The sequence below is a fragment of the Notolabrus celidotus genome, chromosome 1 (assembly GCF_009762535.1).
Source record: "Notolabrus celidotus isolate fNotCel1 chromosome 1, fNotCel1.pri, whole genome shotgun sequence".
Lineage (NCBI taxonomy): Eukaryota > Metazoa > Chordata > Actinopteri > Labriformes > Labridae > Notolabrus > Notolabrus celidotus.
Window position 1 is genome coordinate 27,000,325 of NC_048272.1, and position 18,599 is coordinate 27,018,923.

General features: G+C 39.6%; 1 protein-coding gene across 1 annotated transcript in view; it reads left to right on the top strand.

The window, feature by feature from the left end:
* The window catches only part of LOC117813314 (inter-alpha-trypsin inhibitor heavy chain H3-like), a 20,146-nt gene extending 1,806 nt beyond the window's left edge, over window positions 1-18,340 (top strand). Inside the window, exons 2-17 of the mRNA XM_034684471.1 lie at window positions 2,707-2,742; window positions 2,918-2,935; window positions 6,935-7,092; window positions 7,173-7,277; window positions 7,349-7,511; window positions 7,671-7,781; window positions 7,869-7,997; window positions 8,159-8,275; window positions 8,361-8,529; window positions 9,049-9,174; window positions 14,781-14,962; window positions 15,084-15,269; window positions 16,366-16,505; window positions 16,689-16,849; window positions 17,071-17,100; window positions 17,200-18,340. Of these exons, the coding sequence (XP_034540362.1) occupies window positions 2,707-2,742; window positions 2,918-2,935; window positions 6,935-7,092; window positions 7,173-7,277; window positions 7,349-7,511; window positions 7,671-7,781; window positions 7,869-7,997; window positions 8,159-8,275; window positions 8,361-8,529; window positions 9,049-9,174; window positions 14,781-14,962; window positions 15,084-15,269; window positions 16,366-16,505; window positions 16,689-16,849; window positions 17,071-17,100; window positions 17,200-17,291 (1,923 nt within the window). The 3' untranslated portion in view covers window positions 17,292-18,340. The remainder of the gene's footprint in view (window positions 1-2,706; window positions 2,743-2,917; window positions 2,936-6,934; window positions 7,093-7,172; window positions 7,278-7,348; window positions 7,512-7,670; window positions 7,782-7,868; window positions 7,998-8,158; window positions 8,276-8,360; window positions 8,530-9,048; window positions 9,175-14,780; window positions 14,963-15,083; window positions 15,270-16,365; window positions 16,506-16,688; window positions 16,850-17,070; window positions 17,101-17,199) is intronic.
* Window positions 18,341-18,599: the final 259 nt, after the last annotated feature.

The window sequence follows — 18,599 nt, forward strand, 5'->3', positions numbered from 1 at the left end:
GTCGGTTCTTTTATTTTCTTTATACTGGCATCTTAGTCAAGACCATAAACCTGTTGACACAAGCCAGTTAATGTAAGCTGTATCTGCAGTTGAAAGATTGATCTTTCCCTAAAATTTTCCATGATGTTACTTTTGCTATTCGGTGCATTGTTGCAAATATGAAAATGGCAGTGACAGCCGACAACAATTCTCTGTATGCAGGGGCGGGTTCAGCCGCCCTATGTGCTTGGTCAGAAACACTTTGTGGCCATGCTGATTGTCTCCATTAAGCACAGCAAGATGCTTTTCATTGTTTTTTGTGCCAACATTCTTTGTAACCAGGGAGATAGTTAGTGATGTGTTTTCTTCCTCAATTTCATTCCCTCCAATGTTTGACACTGAAAAACAAACATGTCAGCTGGCATATTAACTGACTCTAAATATAAGTTGGACCAAAGTGTGCTAGCAGACCCACTATTAGATTCAAACTTTCTTGCACAAATTTAAAAGCCATGAAAGTTTGATCAAGTCCCCTGGGACTTTTTTTGGCAGAAACTCTGATAGAGGCAACAAAGATTTCTCTGTTAAGGAATAAAAGTTCATTAGATCATAAATACCAAGACTGTGCAGAAAAAAACAAGCTGGCAAGAAAAATGGATGGTGATAAAGGGCCCTCATTTATGGGATCAACAAAAGTCTGACTTCTGAAATGAAACATTCCCCAAACATGTCAAATTAGACTTCATGGTTAGAACATTTATAATAATACCGGATAAAGAGAGAGAATTAAAGAGTTGGAGAATTGGTCTGACAAAACAGGAACAGGAACTGCCCGTTGAATGCTGCTTGCAGCCCTTCTCACACATCAAAGTGCAACTATGCAGATGTTGAATTATGTCTGGTTGTAACCGGGGCAGTCTAAACCTTCGGATGACAATCAAAAGCAACGCAGGATCCAATTCTGAGATTTTGGTCCTAAATTTTGCAGCATGTCAAACATGATCAATCACAAGAGAGTCAGTGTCTCTCTTGTTTTCTTTTAGGTTATGTTTTTGTGCATTTTTGCCATTATTTGATAAGATAGCTGAAGAGAGACAGGAAATATGGGGAGCAGAGTGGGGGAGGACACGCAGCAAATGGTCAAGGCTGGAATCGAACCTGCAACCTCTGCAACAAGGACTATAGCCTCTGTATATGGGGCACACGCTTAGACCGTGCCCCATATACAAATGCTATAGTCATCGTCGCAGAGTAACTAAACCCTACACTGCTTTATTTAGGAGTGCTGCTAATCAGTTTGTGTCTCTAGAGTATAAAGAATTACTGCAATTATTATTTTTTTTTTTAGTGATAACATTTTTTTTTTTTCCTTCCATATAACTATTATAAAAAAATACAAAAAAAATAAGTATGGATAGACATATGGACATTACAAAAAATAGAGTACATCTTCAAATAACTATACAAAGGTTTATATAAAAATACCATGGATATACAGTTAAGATATAATAATAATGATAGTAGAAATCATAATTAATTAATATAATAAATAAAAATAAAAACACACGCACAAAACAAATTTAAAAAATGAAAGAATAAAACCCACCCATTCCCCGGATCCAGAACTACAAACCATAGATACACGTTACACCTGAAACCAACGGAGGCTCGTTAGAAGTGAATACCAAGCCTGTATAGCAGGGTCTTTTGCTCTGTGGACTCTGGCTATCGACAACTCCAAAGAAACAATGTCCAAATATGTCAGAACCCATGCTCGGAAAGAGAGTGAGTGTGGAGGTTTCCAACGTGTGGCGACTAGTTTTTTTCCAGCCGTAATTCCAGCCAACAATGCTCTTTTCTTGTCCAGGGTCCATTGAATTGTTTTATTGGCAGACTTGGCATTTGGTGATGTATTTGGTGTTCATGCTTTCGTCACCAAACACCCCATAAAACACATTTCACTTTGCTCAGTAAACTGTAGGGGGTCTAAGTGGACTCTGAGAATTACACGGACTGCTATTGAAAGGGACTTCAGTGATTTAGTTGTTGAATTATTCTGTTAGTATGGACTGTTTTACTGTGAATTTTAGACAATTAAGGAAGATGGTTTGCAGTTTCTGGTGGTAGTTTGTTTGTTTGATTTTTACAATTTAAGCAACTTTAGTTTTAGGTTAGCTTGAGCTTGTAGAGTATCTAGTATGGGTTCGGCACTGTTGCTTCCCTGGCTGCAATAGCACTTCCTCTCTGAGAAAGACACTGGGTGCTCTCTCCATCATAGACATATAGGAAATAATCTGTCGCTCTGAAAAAAAAAGCTTAGTGGTCATATAGCAGGCATGCTAACCGTGGCTAGCGTTATTGAGCGAATAGACAATCACTCAGTCACTCTCTGCTACAAGCACATTGACTAACCTGAAACTATTGTCTACACTACGTCACTAAACAACAACATCTCGCCACGGATTACCTCGTGACAGTGAGGACAGAACAATAGATCGTAATATTTCCTCATTAAAAAAACGTTCTCCATTGTTTAGTCTGTCAAGTCAGAGAGACTGAAGGGATTCACTCAGATGTGTGTGTGTGTGTGTGTGTGTGTGTGTGTGTGTGTGTGTGCGCGCGCGCGCGCGTGCATGCATGCGCGCGTGCATGCATGCGTGCGTGTGTGTTGTTTGCATAATTTACCATACTGCCTGTCCTTAAAGTCATATTTTTGTTGTGTTCCAGGACACCAAAGAATATATGGCTACCAGATCATTAAAGGTATTCAGCTTTAATTATTTAAATAATACACATAAATTAAAGCTTTTGTTCTTTGCTTTTTCTATTTGTTCTATTTCACACTCATCTTTTGTTTGACTCTGTTATAATAATAAAAAAGGAATAGTTTGATTGTTGATATAAACTACATGTTTTTCTCTGTATTTTTCATCCACAGAAAAGAAGCACAACTTCTGTAAGAAAATATTATGTTGATATCAAAATGTTTCAAAATAGAAGTAAGACTGTCTCCTCCAAACATGTACCATTTGAAAATGACTTTTGAAACCTGAAATTGACAATTAAGCAAACACGAGCCAGGGCAAAGAGGACTAGTAGCTAGCTTCTCTCACACGTCATTGGTCCATATGTTATTTATTCCTCTCTGAATTTGCCAATTCTAAATGTTTCATGTTTTTTAACAGAATAACAGCCTCTTGTCTATCTAATAGTTTCAGAACATTGACCAAAGTCTGAGAGCAGCCAGTTTCCTCTGACCTCATGCTCATAGGGAATAGGCTCAAATGCTGTTATAATGTCATACTGCTGCAGTACAGTTTTTCATGCATATTAAATGACAGGTATCTAACAAATCATGATTTTTTCTCTGCTATTCATCTCTCAGGCAACAGCTAACGTTAGTATCCAGGTAATATTACTGGTAGCTAGTAAGTGACTGAAAGCTGAGGGAAATTATAAGTTTTCAAAAAGATTGTTTGATGCTGTTTAAACCCTAATGAACAACAGCTTGCGCCGTGGACTCTCGTCAAGTATCAGTGCCCTTTATCTGGGATAAATCCAGTGTTGTCGGTCGGGTCAATCTACCTGTTCTGGTTGCTGTTCCATCGTTTCCTCCGAGCTGCTCTCTTGTACCCTGGAGCCTCGGTTGTACAACAATGTGGATCAACAGGCAGCTCACATGGATTGCATTCATCTGGATCATCATACCTATCATATTCCATCCTGTTACATTGATCGATTCCATTCCACTCGCACTGTCTTTACTTTGATATAACTCAACCATTTTGTTGGAAATACATCAATTGTGGGTTCCAAGGCAGCTACACATTTGATGACTCAAAAATGATTTAGACTGTTGAAGATAGCATGCAAACTTAGCTAGCCAGGTCAACTAACTGTCCCTCTGCATGTTTCCTTTGAGTGCATTGCCTAGCAGATTTATGGGTCAACCCCTGTTATTTTAGTGTTACACCCCTGCACAGCGTGCTGTAAGGGGAGAAATGTGAAAGAAAGACACACACGCTGTTGCTGGCTTTCATTCCACAATGTAATGATCTCAATGGATAATAAACATACATTCAAACATACATCTCTTTAACAATGCCCTGCATCATATAACTGACTTGCAAAAGTCCATCATAAATATAAACTCTTTATGCCAGCCGGCACTAAATGTTTCTACACCACGTTCCGACCATATACTGTAAATAAAAATGGACAGCGTTGCTCCGCCTCTTCCCGTTATACGGTTCTGAAGCCAAAAAGTCCCGCTCCTGGGCGCAGCTATTGTGCAGCCAGAGCCTGTGAAGCCACTGTAACGAGCTCCGCCCTACAGCGTAGCGTCACAAGACGCTGTGTGTCCTTTGAAGTTTCCTCTACGCCGGCTGTGAACCAAAGGAAACCCAGAAGTAAACCCCGTTTTTTAACCTCTAATAACTAACGCAAAAGAAACTTTTCAGAAAAAAGAGGCCTTGAACACAAAACAGTCAAATACTAACTACATATCACCACAGCATACGGATGTGCGAAACATTCCCACGACATGTATTTATTTTTTAAAGTTTGACTACTCGACACTCTGCTGCAAGCTTCACCACCAGCCGAGCGAGATGCACCCCTGGTTCTGACCATACAATTTAAGCTAGCAACTACTGGTAAAAACATTAGCATCTGTAGTAACTTCTCTACAAACTCTAAATAAACTTACTCAACCGACTCTACACAGAGCTATCTTTTCACAGACATATTTATATAAATTACGATAACACATGTGTACAGTTTTATATATGTTTTTGTGCACTTTTCTTACCTGTAAGGAGAGAAATGTGAAAGAAAGACACGCTGTTGCTGGCTTTCATTCCACAACGTAATGATCAGCCGCAAGCAACATGCTCCCCCTACTGGCTAAACCCGGAAGTGTCCAAAAATAAACCAAGTGCAACAAAACCAATCTATTACCTATATAAACTTAAATTTTAACCGTAACAAAATGAAATAACATTTTAACATTTAACATATTTCAAAGATGAATTTATACAGGTTTTAACATATATTCTTACTCTATTTATACTGTGTTTATAATGTTTTTAACATTGCTTTTAAACATTTTACTTTTATATCCATTACATTAGCAGCTGTCAATCAGCCACCTAAGATCAACACTGACTTTTTTAATGAGTGTTCTGTCCAAACCTTGTAAAACAAACTGGCCATGCTCCATCCCCTTACACCATCACCTTGCTCCTTTGAAGACTCGGACTGTACCCTTTTTTCATTCAGCGCCCTGGTTTACCCCCAAACTACGACACCTCAAAATTAACGGTTTGCCCTGAACCACTGTATGCAAAACCTAGCCTTACTGTTCATACAATGACCTATCTTGTGACCAAAAGATACTCTTGCACCTCATATATACTCCTCTGCTTACTGTAACAACTTCATGTCTTTCTTTAATGCCCAAAATTGACAAGATTTAACGGCAACTGACCACTAAGATCCAAATCTTCTTCCTGTCAGCTTGATCCCCTACCTACTAACCTGGTAAAAGCCTTTACCCTACCTCTTCTCTATTACTGATAACTCAGTTATCTATTACTGATAACTGATGTTATCTATTTCTCTCTCATCTCTCTTGTTCCTCCGTCCTTGAAAACAGCCTCTATTGCTTCTTTAATCGAGAAACATGGTACTGATCCTAACAATCTTGATTATTTCCATCTGCCGTTTCTTCATGTATTTATTGAGAAAAAGAAGGTGCAGCTCTGATCCACACTCAGCTTTCTGAAAATAATCTGTGTTAAGCTCTCCAGTCTGGTTTTCGTCCTCCTTGACAGGTTAGCTTCCATTTTACTGGCCCTTCACCCTCCTGGTTAAAATCGTATCTCTCCAGCTGCACTCAGATTGTTGAATATAAAAGCTACTGATCAGAACCCTCCCCAGTAACTTCTGGTGTTCCCAGGGATCTGTCCTGGCCCCCCTTTTGTTCACTGTCTACCACTTATCTCAAGGTCTCATCTTCAGAAAATTTGGTATTCACTTTCATTGCTATGCTGATGACACCCAGCCTTATCTATCTTCCAAGCCATACTCCGTCCTTCCACCATCTTCCCTCACATAATGTCTATTTGAAATTAAATCCTGGTTGTCTTGGTACTTTCTCAAACTTAATAGCAATAAAACAGATATTCTTCTTGTTGGTTCCAAACCCACTCTAGCCAAAATGAACTGCTTCACTCTAACCATTGACAACTCTACAGTTCCTATCTCCCCCATATTTTCACCTGCCCAATATCAATCACTTCTGCCGGTCTCTCACACTAAACAGCACAACTATTCTTGTCAATGCCTTGGCCTGCCATATTGATAATTGTACCTCTCTGCACTCTGGTCTTCCCAACAAGCTTCTCCATAAACTTAAACCACCATATAAACAAACTGAATGTTCCTCACTGGAGCTTTAACGTAAGCTAAGCAGTAGTTCAATAAAAGCCTGACCTAACAGCAGATAACAAATATATTGTTGTTTTTTAACCTTAATATGAAGCCGAATATCCCTCTGCAAATTCAAATTTGTTTTTCCAGTTACTGATGAATTTGGCAGCCATGACGTGATCCTGATGTATCCTGCATGACACCCTTCATTTCTTCAGTCTGCATTCTAGAATGCAGTAGTACAACAACATAACAGTATTTGAACTTCCCACCCTGAGTTTGACTCCTGTGGAAATAGGGTGGCTTTGTGAATTTCATGAGCACCTTATAATACCTGAATCCCAAATCATTCTTGAGACAACAGCTGGCTGCCAGTACTCTTCACCACTTCTTTCTCAGTCTTGCTGGTTTGTTGTAAATATAATTCTGTTTGAGGATTTGTTATGACAAATGATGTTTATGACCTAAAGAAAACATTTAATTTCATAAGAATGCCAAACATCACACTCTGTCCGTACTTCAGGTGGTGGAGGTGTACAGTGTGATGGTGCATTGCACTGTGACGTCCCGTTTTGCTCACACTGTAATGACCTCTAAAGCTCTGAACAAAGCAAACACCTCACAGGAAATCTTCTTTGAAGTGGATATGCCAAAGACCGCCTTCATCACAAACTTTACCATGTAAGCCAAATCTCACCACTTCTGAAAATGAGCTTGAACCATGTCTTTCTCTACCTTTGACAACTGTCATGTGCTTGCAGGGAAATTGATGGTCAGGTGTATGTTGGGGAGGTGAAGGAGAAAGAGAAAGCCAAGGAACAGTACGAGAAGGCTGTTTCATCTGGGAAAACTGCTGGACTGGTCAAGTAAGTTTGTGAGAATGATTTGAAATCATAAGTTAATTGTTTGATCATCTAATACATCTCCATTATTGCAGGGCCTCTGGCCGAAAGATGGAGAAGTTTTCTGTGTCTGTCAACATTGCAAGCAAAAGCAACGCAACTTTCATTCTGACCCACGAGGAGCTCCTTAGGAGGAATCTAGGCCACTATGAGATTCTGACCCGAGTCAAACCTGAACAACCAGTGCAGGAGTTTCAGGTTAAACATACCCTGCTCTTTTATTTATTCATTTTAATGGTGATTTTCTAAAATGTGGGGAACCCTTGTCAGAGTTTTGTACCTTTTGCTAACATTGATTTTGCACTTGATCTATCTCAGTTATTCTGTGTGCATGCCTGTGTGTCTTTGTATACACAGATTGTGGCAGACATATTTGAGCCCCAGGGAATTTCTTTCGTTGAGGCCACTGCATCCTTCCTCACCAATGATCTGCTGTCACTTGTGGAGAAAACTGTGACAGACAAAAAGGCAAGTCAGATACCCCTCCCCTTGTTGAAAGGCTTCAATGATCATGAATGTTGTTCACTTATGTTTAATGATATGAATATCTTTTAGGCACACATCTCTTTCTCACCATCTATGGAGCAGCAGAGGAAATGTCTGGGATGTGAAGGCACCATAATTGATGGAGATTTTATCATCAAGTACGATGTGAATCGGGAGAAGAGCCTGGGGCAGGTTCAGGTCAGCTACCAACAAAGACCCCATATCTGAAGCAAATATATAACCTGCATATTACAGCACTATTTAAAAACACAACTAGAAGTGTTTTTAATGTGTATCTAAAGGTTTTCTGGTTCTGTATGTGCATATTTGTCTAAATCAATCTATATGTTTCCCTTCAGATTGTGAACGGATACTTTGTGCATTTTTTTGCTCCTCCTGACCTGCCCAGAGTCCCAAAGAACGTGGTGTTTGTGATTGACAGGAGTGGATCGATGGCTGGTAGAAAGATTGAACAGGTGACAGGCATTGTTTATATGTGCACTCCATTATGTGTAGTTCTGGTAGGTACATCCTCATTTGTGACTTTGGGAACTTTTGCAGACCCGGGATGCTTTGGTCGCCATTCTGAAAGACCTCTATGAGGAGGACCACTTTGCTCTTGTCCTTTTTGATGATGAAATTACCACCTGGAGGGACTCTCTTACCAAAGCATCAAAGGATCATGTGTCTAAAGCCATTACCTACATCCGGAAGCTAATGGACAATCGATGTAAGAGAAAAAAAACATGGCATTAACTACCAGGAAAAACTATTTAAGCACTTCCTTGGCTAAAAATTAAATTCATTTTAGTGTTCGATTTTTATTCTACATTTTCGGGCATTTTTGCCTTTATTGATGGGACCGCTAGAAAGAGACAAGAAATACTGAGAGTAGAGAGTGGTGGAAGACATGCAGCAAATAGTCGTGGCTGGGAGCTGAACCTGCAGCTGCTGGGTCAGATTCTATAGTCTCTGTATATGGGGCGTGGGCCTTATCCACACCCCATATACAACAACAGTTTACAACAATTTTTTGGCGTACATTAATTTATAAGATGCTAATGGGCAAGTTTCTTACTTTAGAACTGTCAATATTCATGCTAGCCAAGCTAACTTTTAACTGGCTGATGTGCAGAGTGGACAGAAATAAGAGTGAATATTATAGAAACATACTTGCCATACAGAAAATACTGGGGAGTCTCAACATCTAAACAGATGTTATTTTTTTCAACATGTGACTTCCTTTTAGCCACCAATATCAACGATGCTGTACTAAGAGCAGTCAGCATGCTGGTGAAAGAAAGACAGCAAAAGAACCTTCCAGAGAGGAGCACAGATATGATTATCTTACTCACCGATGGGATGCCAAACAGCGGTGAGCCTATTTTGTTTCAAAGATTCTAACATTTCTTTCTCAAAATAAAATAGTGAGGTTTTTGTATGTAGACCAAGTGCAACTTTAAACAAGTATTAAAATAAGCTAGCTTTGCTGTCTGTCTATGGTGCAGGACATTTTGAAAAATGTGAAAGGTGTGCAAGTCCTCTCAGTGGTATTGATTGATTAGTTTTTTTTTGGTCTGCATCAACAACCAACACGTCCCTCCACAACATAGGAGCCATGTGAAAATTACAAATTAAAGCAAAAAAACAAAACAATCACAGGGGGATTCATCAAGAAAATATGTATAGAGTCCAGCATATACATACACACATATCGATCTGTACATGCATACATACACATACACATGCATACATACACAAGTACATTCATGCATACATATAAACATGCATACACATCCACATATATTTAGCCAATCACACGCTGACCAAAAAAGGTGTAGGCTGAAGCCAAGGCTTATCCTGCCTACCCTTTAACATAACTTATACCTTATAGGCAACATTGTGCAAGTAATTAGACAGTGACAGTCAGTGACATCTTTTAAATCTCTTCTTAAAACCCATTTTTACAGACTAGCTTTTATGTGACTTTATCTTTCTAACCGCTTTTACTTCTATTTTATTATTAATTTTAGTTTTTATCCAACTACTTCACTGTCTTAATTTATTATTATTATTTTTCTTTTATTATTTTAATGTTCCTAATTCATTCTTTGCACTTTTTCTAATTTTCCCGATGTGATGTCGTCCTTTTACTCTGAAAACCTCTTTTATTGCCCTTTTAATGCTTTTATTTACTTCTCCATTTTAATTTATTTTAATTAATTAATTAATTTTTATCTGTTTACCCTGAAAAACCTCTCAACAATGATTTACTGGTCCATTGCCACACCACTCCATACTGTTTAATTGACGTATATTCCCTTTAACCTCCTGCGTTGCATTTTGCTTTGCATTGATCACATTTTCTCCTGCCTGTCTGTCAATTTGTTTACTCTGCTATTGAACTATGCTTTGTTTGTCAAAGCACTTTGTAAACATTTTTTTAAAGGTGCTATATAAATAAAGTTATTATTATTATTATTATTATTATTATTATTATTGTTTAGGGGTGAGCCCGACTAAGGATTTGCTTAGTCGAATCTAATTCATCAGATTTTGCCCATAGTCGACGAATAGTCGAATGTTTGTTGTTTTTCCTTATTGACCCAAAGTCTGCATGATGGTGACCGCATGACAATATTACACATAACCCTTTACAATTAAGGGACTCGTAGCTTAAAGTAAAAGGGACAACAGAATATTATAAGTATAAAACTTAGATTTTTTAAATCTATATTGCAAAAACAACGAAGTGATGAAGGAGAGAAAACTCAAATAAGGCCACCCTCCGTTAAACATGGAACAACGCTCCACTATAGAGTAAGGAATCAGGAGATATTTAAACAGTGTTCACACAGCGGAGAGCAGCACTGCGGAGGGTAGTTTGTCCAACTTAAGGCTAAACATTTGTATAATGTTCAAAATCAAACCTGAACCAGCTAAAGGGTTTTTAAATCTCTTTACAGTACCTTTTAAAACAGTCTTTCATCGCGTCTTTGTCCGCTTGAGTCTTTTCAAATTGTCAAAAGGAAAACCATCGTGTTTACGGGCAGAAGTGCGCTCCTTGCTTTGTTGACTGTAAATCCTGTCTTTGAGAATATCCTCTCTGATGGTGTGGCGGTGGATGGGATGCTGTGGATTGTTTTTGAGGCTTCGGACAGCTATTCATCACTATTTTTAGGATCATCTGAAGTTTTATTTCCTGACATTTTGAGCTACCATGAACGTAGAAAGATTTAAAGGCCAGCTGAGGTGCGTCTGCTCCACAGGTCCCGCTAAATGCTCCACCTTTAATTACCAGGGGAGATTTAATTACCACTTTAAGGAGATTTAACACTTCAAGAGCTGTTCTCAGAATTACATTAAATAAGTCTATATTTATATTAAAATAGGATATATGAGACACTATTTTTACAGGATACAGGAAAATAATGTAACATTAGACATTGAGCACCCCTATGGTTTGAATGGAATGATCCACATTTCATGTGCAAATATTCGACTATGAGATTGGCAGTCGACTAAGGCTCGTTAGAACGAATCGTCAAATATTCGACTATTTGGGGTCTCCCCTATTATTATTATTATTATGTTATTTTATAAAAAAGCAATCTTCAAACGTTTCATTCAGAAACAAACTTACAAACAGAAAACAAAAACATTTCAATCTCAACAAGCGGCAGTTCAGAAATCTTAGTGAAACCTAATTTAAATTAAAGTTTATACTTCCACCTTCAAAACACTCACCAAAACACTCCTATTTAGAACTGCTTTCAACGTATGATTGCTTTTAAATTTATTTCATTCATGTTTTTATAAATAAAATGTATTATTATTATTATTATTATTATTATTATTATTATTATTAATAATAATAATAATAATAATAATAATAATACATTTTATTTATAAAAGCGCTTTAAAAGATTCTCCAAGCGCTTTACAGGAAAATAAAATTAGACAATAAAAGCAAAGGAAAACAGTGCAAAAAAAAAAAAGAAGAGAAAAGCAAGGCAGCAAAATAAAACAAAACAAGAAAAAAATCAATCAATTATAGTTTAAAAGCCTTTGTAAATAGGTGTGTTTTGAGTCCGGATTTGAATTTGGTGAGTGAGGGAGAGAATCTGAGGTGTTGGGGGAGGGAGTTCCAGAGGGTGGGGGCAGCGACAGAGAAGGGCTTGTCTCCCCAGTTTCGGTGCTTGGGTTTGGTGAGAGGGGTGAGGAGGTTGGCGTTGGTGGAGCGGAGGTTGCGGGAGGGATTGTATGGCTGCAGAAGGTCGGTGAGGTAGGAGGGAGCTAGATTGTGGAGGGCTTTGTAGGTGATAAGTAGGATCTTGTACTGTATTCTTGAGGGGATGGGAAGCCAATGGAGGTTCTGGAGGACTGGGGTGATGTGGAGCGGGAGTGAGTGAGGAGGCGTGCAGCTGAGTTTTGTATGTATTGTAGTTTGTTGAGGAGGGTGTTGGGTGTACCGTAGAGGATACTATTGCAATAATTGAGTCTTGAGGTGATGAAGGCGTGGATGAGAGTTTCAGCTGCAGTGAAGGAAAGGGAGGGGCGGAGACGGGCGATGTTTTTGAGGTGGAAGAATGAGTTTTTTGAAATATTGTTAATGTGTTGTTGAAAGTTGAGTGATTGATCAAAAATGATACCAAGGTTACGGATGTGGGTGGATGCTGAAACAGTGGAATTATCAATAGTGAGTGAGAAGTCTGGGCAGGTGGAAGTGAGGGATTTTGGGCCTATGATAAGAATTTCGGATTTATTACAATTGAGTTTGAGGAAGTTTGTTTGCATCCAGGAGTTTATTTCAGTGAGGCAGTTTGTGAGGGTGGTGTGGAAAGCAGCGGTGATGGATGTGGTTGAAATGTAAAGCTGGATGTCGTCGGCATAACAGTGGAAATAGAGGCCATGGCAGCGTATGATGTGACCAAGGGGGAGCATGTAGATGATGAAGAGGAGGGGACCAAGCACTGAACCCTGGGGGACACCATGAGAGAGGGGGGCTGTGCGTGACTTGAGGTTGTAGATGCTGATAAACTGTTGGCGGTCAGAGAGGTAGGATTTGAACCAGGAGAGGGCGGTGCCAGTGATACCAAGGGAAGATTGAAGGCGGGTGAGGAGGATGGAGTGATTGAGGGTGTCGAAAGCTGCACTAATATCCAGGAGGAGGAGGATGCTGAGGGAGTTGTTATCAGATGAGAGGAGGAGGTCGTTGGTGATTTTAAGGAGGGGATGTTTCTGTGCTGTGATGAGTTCTGGAGATGGGGCGGAAATTGTTGGGGCTGCTCTGGTTGAGTCCTGTTTTTTTGAGGATGGGTGTGACAGAGGCGAGTTTGAGGGCGGGAGGGACAGAACCAGTGGACAGGGAGGAGTTGATTATGGAGAGGATAAGGGGTTGAAGGGCAGGGAGACAAGCTTTGGTCAGTGAGGAGGGGAGGGGGTCCAGGATGCAGGTTGATGTCTTAATGCCGGAGAGTGATTTATTGAGATCCAAGGGGGAGATTAGGCAAAACTGAGAGAGAGACTGGGTTGTTGGGGGGGGGGGGGGGGGGGGGGGGGGCTGATGGGTGTGTGGCTATGGGTGGGGAGGGCAGAAGTAAGCAGTTCGGTGTGGATGTTTTTGTTTTTTTCTTGAAAGAATGACAGGAAAGAGTTGCATTTGTCTGTCGTGAATGAGTTGGAGAGATTGTCCATGGGTTTGAGAAGCTTGTTTATTGTTGAGAACAGGTGCTTTGGGTTGGTAGAGCTGGAGTGGATGAGGTTGGAGTTGTAAGTGGACCGGGCGGTATGGAGGGCGTCTTTGTAGTGGTGGAGAAAGTCCTTGTATGCCAGGGTGTGTGTGGTGAGGGATGTTCGTCTGGCGAGGCGTTCGAGTTGGCGTTTCTTTGATTTCATCTGACGGAGTTCAGGGGTGTACCAGGGGGCAGAGTGGGTGAAGGAAACAGATCGGGTTCTGTTTGGGTTGAGCGATGGGGGTGGCTAGGTCTATGAGGATGGCTAGGTGGTCAGAGATGTTGAGGTCGGAGCTGGAGATGTGATTGATGGTGATGCCAGTGGAACAGACCAGATCCAAAGTGTGTCCATGGTTATGGGTGGGGAAGTTGATGTGTTGGGTGAAGTTAAAACATTGCAGAATGTCCAGAAATTCTCTTGCGGTTTTGCAGTGGGTGGAGTCAATGTGTAGGTTAAAGTCTCCAAGGAGGAGGATGGAGGGTGAGACGGCGCAGAGTTGGGTGAGGAATACAGAAATGTCAGAGAGAAAAGATGGGTTATGTTTGGGAGGGCGGTAGATTATTGCAATGATTAGGGGTTTTGGACCAGAGAGTTTGAATGACAGATGTTCAAATGATGGTGGAGAAAGGATAGTCGTGAGGGATGTTTTTGTTTGTTGGCGGAGGACAGCAGCTATTCCACCGCCACGGCTGTCAGGGCGTGGCTTGGCGAGATAACAGTATCCAGGGGAGTTGTTATTATTATTATTATTATTATTATTATTATTATTATTATTATATATGTATGTATCTGTTTGTTTTTAAGCATTTTTTTAAATACACAAAGGGAGTTACACATTTTTAATTCCTCATCCCAACTGTTCCCAAAGTTTACCCCTCTAGCCGATACATACCTCTGTTTTATATTTGTCCTTGTCTTTGTTTTTTTTTAAATCACCTGTTCCTCTTAAGTCATACCTGCTTTCTCTGATTTAAAACAACCTCTGAACACAGTTAGGAAGTGAACTATGTTTTGCTTTGTACATTACCTGAGCTATTTTGTGTTCCACTAAATCATTAAATTTAAGGGCCTTTAAACTAATAAATAACGCATATGCCACCAGTTTACCACTAATACACTTTTGTCTTCATTGAAAACATACTGTACATGCAATGTGATGTAGAGGAATCAATATTTTTATTGTATGTATCAATTATTTATCATTTTTTAATTGAATGTTTGCCTGCATGTATTCTGTGTTTGAAGGAGAATCAAACCTCCAGAGAATCCAGGAGAACGTGCGCTCTGCTATTGCGGGTAAAATGTCCCTGTTCTGTCTTGGATTTGGAAATGATGTGGATTACTCTTTCCTTGATGTGATGAGCAAACAAAACAAAGGAATGGCCCGCAGAATATTTGAGGGATCAGATGCATCACTTCAACTTCAGGTAAAACTAAATCAAGCTTATTTACCGCTAATTCAAAGGCCTTACACAATTGGTAAATTATATCTTTTCATACCTTTACAGATATTTAGGGAACATGATCTGAAGTGTGTCTTTATTTCAGGGTTTCTATGAGGAGGTGTCAAGCCCTCTGCTCTTGGATGTGAACCTGCATTATCCTGAAAAGGCAGTGGAATTCTTGACCAAAAACCAATATAGCCAGTTGTTTAATGGCTCAGAGATTGTAGTTACAGGTCGGGTGACTGACAATAACCTGGATAACTTCTTGGTGGAAGTGTTCGCAAAGGGGGTGAGAAACGGACAGCAATATACCAACTAAAGATGAATGAGAATACTAGGGATGCACTGATCCGATTCTGGTATCCGATATCGGCTAGATTGGACTCAAAAAGCTAGATCAGATATCGGTGACAAGGGGCCGATATATAGTGCCAATCCATATGGCAGATCTATTCATCTCAGTTCTATGCTTTTCTGTGTTTACAACATCTATTGGTTATGAAGATTAACTCACCAAACTGCTGGTACACATTTATAATCTCTTGAATAATGATACTTGTAAGGGCCATTTCAAGATGTGTGTGTGTGTGTGTGTGTTTGTGTGTGTGTGTGTGTGTGTGTGTGTGTGTGTGTGTGTGTGTGTGTGTGTGTGTGTGTGTGTGTGTGTGTGTGTGTGTGTAGGACACTAAGTTGTCCACTAGGGGTCTCCCGTGTTCGGTACACATGCATACTTAGGTAGGAACCTTTCATCAGGTATCAGGTGTTGCTAGACGGTGAGCACAAAAAGTTTTTGACCGCAACGTGCCGCAACGCCGGGACGCTGGCAAGGTGAAATGTTTGTGGAATAATTGCGTTTTATGGATTTTGATGGACACTATGTTGGATTCTTGCATGTTGACACGAGTGGAGAAAAGACGGTGAACAATAAAATCATCCGTAATTACAACCAAAAGACGTCAGGAACTTATTTTCACAAGACACAACGAACAGCAAGCGCGTCAATTATGTTAAGCCCGTCTAGGCAGCCCCTCAGTGGCTTTAAGTTTTAGGTTTAGCCGCTACAATACTGTCAGTTTAAAATTATTCATTTAATTGGTTTACAAAGTCAGAAAAGCCTGAAGTTGCCAAAACATGATTCTGTCCTCACATTAAGGAATAGAGTTTGTTAAATCAATACCGGGGTCGGATCGGCTAGTTTCGGTATCGGCAGAAACCAAAACCCAGGTATCAATATCGGTATCGGGACCTAAAAGTAGGATCGGTGCATCCCTAGAGAATACAATTGAGGTTTTGTATAGGGAATGATGTACTTATCTTTATATGAGACAGGTACAGATCTCCTGCCATTAACTGCTGCCATTTGATCTCTCTCTTTCTTTCCCCAGTCTGAGGAAGATTTTTCAGTGCAGGGAACTGCCATTGTTGTAAACTTTGACATGATCTACCCAGATCAGGACTACATTTTTGGGGATTTCTCTGAGCGTCTGTGGGCCTACCTCACCATCCAGCAGCTACTGGAGAACAGGTTTACTTGTGAATTGTCTGTCAAGCTGTACTTGTATGTTTAACAAGATGTACCGTGTCAAGATTCTTTGTGACTTGGGACATGTTGTTCAGAGAATCTAAAGCGATTTTATGGAGAAGGCCTTATCGCACGCCATGTGCATTGTATGTCAATATAATGCCACCTTTCTTTTCATCTTTTCAGTGACATTGGTACTCAGCAGGAGAAAGACAAAGCTCTATCTAAGGCTCTGGACATGGCCCTTAGATACAGCTTTGTCACCCCTCTCACATCCATGGTGGTCACCAAGCCAGAAACTGAAGACGGATCAGAGAGCCCGCTCATTGCAGACAAACTGACTGAGGGTAATACAACCTATCACAATTTATTAGTTAGCTGCTGATTACTGTTTGATTCATATTTGTCGGATCAGAAGAAGTCAGTGTGTGATGCACCAAACTAAGTATTCTTTCTTTTCAAATTTATTGCAAATTGTGATATCCTTCAACAACTGCTGAATCAGAAGAACATACAGAAGAAATGAAACAATGTTGTGTTGTGTTTTCTAACTGATGTTGTTTTACAGGTGAGCAACATAATCGAGAGGCGGCATTCGGTAGGGAAGTCTATTTAACTTTATAATTTAACATCCTTTTTCAATCTAAGGTTGGCTAATCAGCCCTAACAATCCCATGTTTCTATTTTTTGATGGCAGCTGTCCCCAAGAGTGGTCGATCAAGTGGTACAAAATCAGAGGTTTTCTTTACCTTTTACTTTGAACTTCTTCATCTTCTTTGTTTGTTTTAATCTGTAAATTATAAGTTTTTCTGACGCTGAATTTGAAAACAAAACAGCAAAAGAGTTATATCTTAAGGACACAGCTGAAAAAAGTAGTGTTTTTCTTTTCTTTCTTTTTTCTAACATGCAACTAAAACCTGATAAAAACACATCTAAATCAACCATGTAACACAATTGCTTAACAGTAAATAATTCCTTAAATATATCATTTGAATTATTTCTCAAAATATAATCCAAGTCTTTCAGCAAAGTAGTCCAGGCAGTTCTTTCTATAAAAGGAATACAATCACTGAAAGTTTACAATAATTGAATCTGTATTACAGCTTCAATTTCAAATCAGCAGGCAGATTGATGTGATCTAATCTATTGTCACTCAAGCACTCGGCTACATTATTTCTCATTAGGGCTGAATTCCTGTATAAGACTTATCTTGGTTATAAGTCACTTTGGTTTGTGGTATTGTCAACACATGAGCACAGGTCATGCTAGCAGTCAGTCATCAGTACCATTATTGCAAAATGTTCTATTTTTGTGTGCAGCCAGTAAAAAAAGTATAATAAGGAGATGGCTGACTAAGGAGCCCCCCACAAAGAAGGATTGGATCAGAATCATGGCGGAAATACATAACATGGAAAAGCTAACTTTCTCACTGAACCTACGTAAGGACAAGTTTGTTAATTACTGGAACAAATGGACGACTCACTTTAACGCATTGACTTATCAACAGAAAAACCTGTAAAAAAAAGGAAGAAAATGTCTGTTGTTGTGGTTGCATGGATGTGGGTGTGCATGTGCATGTGTGTATGTGTATATGTACATGTATGTATATGTGTATGTACACTCTGTTCATGTACACTGTACAGCCAATAAGGAAGAAATATTTACAAAAGGAAGGAAATTAATCCTGTGCTAGGCTCATCTCCTCTAGTTAGGTATGTAAACAATACCAACAAAATCTATTGACCCTGTTGTTGTTGTTGTTGAAAAGAACTGTAATTTTGTTTGTCTGTGCCTTGTTTTCAAATAATTGTAAAATTCAATAAAAATAAAGTTAAATAAAAAAATAAAAAAATCCAACATTGAAACCTTTGTGATGATACTCTGGCTTACATGAGCACAAATGTTTTTTTTTTTATTATTGTCACCGCAGAGATGACCAATGATTTGGTATGATGTGACCTTAACACTAAGTCAGCATGTAAAGCGTGGACTCTGAGGTGTCCTTCTTTGAGTCCCTGAGTGGCCACTGGGGTGCCTCTCCCTGTAAGTTGGAGAGTGTATATTCCTGCCCTTTTATGGCCTTCACCTGGGCCAATC